The 1,553-nt window shown below is 48.0% G+C and overlaps 1 protein-coding gene across 1 annotated transcript; it reads left to right on the forward strand.

The window, feature by feature from the left end:
* The first annotated feature begins 563 nt into the window (after window positions 1-563).
* On the forward strand, window positions 564-1,106 carry LOC141040705 (uncharacterized). Its single transcript, XM_073506823.1, has one exon. The coding sequence runs from the start codon at window positions 564-566 to the stop codon at window positions 1,104-1,106; it is 543 nt and encodes a 180-aa protein (XP_073362924.1).
* Window positions 1,107-1,553: the final 447 nt, after the last annotated feature.

Raw genomic sequence — 1,553 nt, forward strand, 5'->3', positions numbered from 1 at the left:
CAAATGGGTCTATCATGAATCCCAAAAGTATTACATATCGTACTCCACATGTAAGCAGAAGCTGAGCAAGAGGGGAAAAAAAGATGATTTATAGTTTTATATTCCTTTTCTTCATACTGTCTTTAGTGGCTATGGCATTGTGCCAGATCATCCATAGCCAGATTTTCAATTTGAAGAGGGATTATGACTCTCCACATCGGTTGAAAGTCTACCAGGGATCGATCGGAACAAGTAATTATACATCGATTTCACAGGTTTCTTTGCTACAACAAATGCTCTGCAAACCCAAGTGATTCATATATCTAGAGAACTCAACAGAGAAGCTCACAATTGTGCGTCAATTTCTTCAAGAATATATCAGGGCTTTTTTATGGAGGCGCCCTGCTCGTCCAAAGGTGCGTGTGTTTGCATGGAGGGTAGCGACAGACTGTCTCCCTACTTGGACAAATAAACATTCTCGTAATCTTGAAGTGTCTAACCTTTGTCCTGTGTGTGCCACCGAACCGGAGGACACTTTCCATGCTCTCTGTAGATGCCCCCGAGTGGTCGCCCTATGGCTGTCAATGGCGAAGCAATGGAACATCCCAGATGTCCGGCAGCTTGTGAACACAGGGCCGGAGTGGCTCTTCCATGTGCTTGATGACCTGCCAGAGGAGGAGCGCATGTACACGCTCATGACGATTTGGCGCTGCTGGCACGTTAGAAACGAGATCGTCCATGACAAACAACCACCACCAGTAGAGGCCTCGACAAGGTTCCTGTACAGCTATATCAGCTCCTTGCTGGCCCTTCAAGCGGATCCTCATGGCGATCATGTCAAAGGCAAGATGGTGGCCGCCCCCCGGGTCAAGAGGGAGCAAGTAGCGCATGTGTACCAAGCAAAGGAGCAGACATTCAGATGGGAGGCACCGCCGGCCGGCTGGGACGCGCTTAACATCGACGGCTCCTTCTCTGACAAAGACGGGAGTGCTGGGGCAGGCATGGTTCTCAGGGACGAACATGGAGCTATCATCTTCTCTTCTAGCCGAGAGTTACGGCAGTGTATGTCCCCGCTGGAGTCCGAACTTGCAGCATGCATGGAGGGCATTTCCCTAGCCTCACAATGATATGCACTACCGATTGTTGTCCAAACGGGCTGCCTAGACATGGCCAAGCTGATTAATGAAGGAGGAGAGAACCGGTCTGAGCATATGATGATGGTACGTGAGATCACTAAGCTTCTACAGGACCGTGGGGAATTTATAGTCAAGCATGTAAGGAGAGAACAAAATGTTGTTAGCCATTTTTTTAGCAAACTATGGTAGAATTAAAAAGCGCACCGCGGTGTGGCTTCGATCTGGTCCGGACGAGGTGCCGGACCTTTGTAATGCAGATATGGCTGCTGGTTGATGAATGAAACCCTTTTCCCTCGCAAAAAAAAGAAAGAATATATCTAACAATGAAATGTTGTAGCTCGGTACACAATGGAGTTCAATGCCCCTATGCTTTCGAAGCTAGGCAATCTCAATGTACATGATTTTCGAATCCTGGTTCTAAACCGTGTCTGCTACTCC

The sequence above is a fragment of the Aegilops tauschii genome, chromosome 2 (assembly GCF_002575655.3).
Source record: "Aegilops tauschii subsp. strangulata cultivar AL8/78 chromosome 2, Aet v6.0, whole genome shotgun sequence".
Classification (NCBI taxonomy): Eukaryota; Viridiplantae; Streptophyta; class Magnoliopsida; order Poales; family Poaceae; genus Aegilops; species Aegilops tauschii.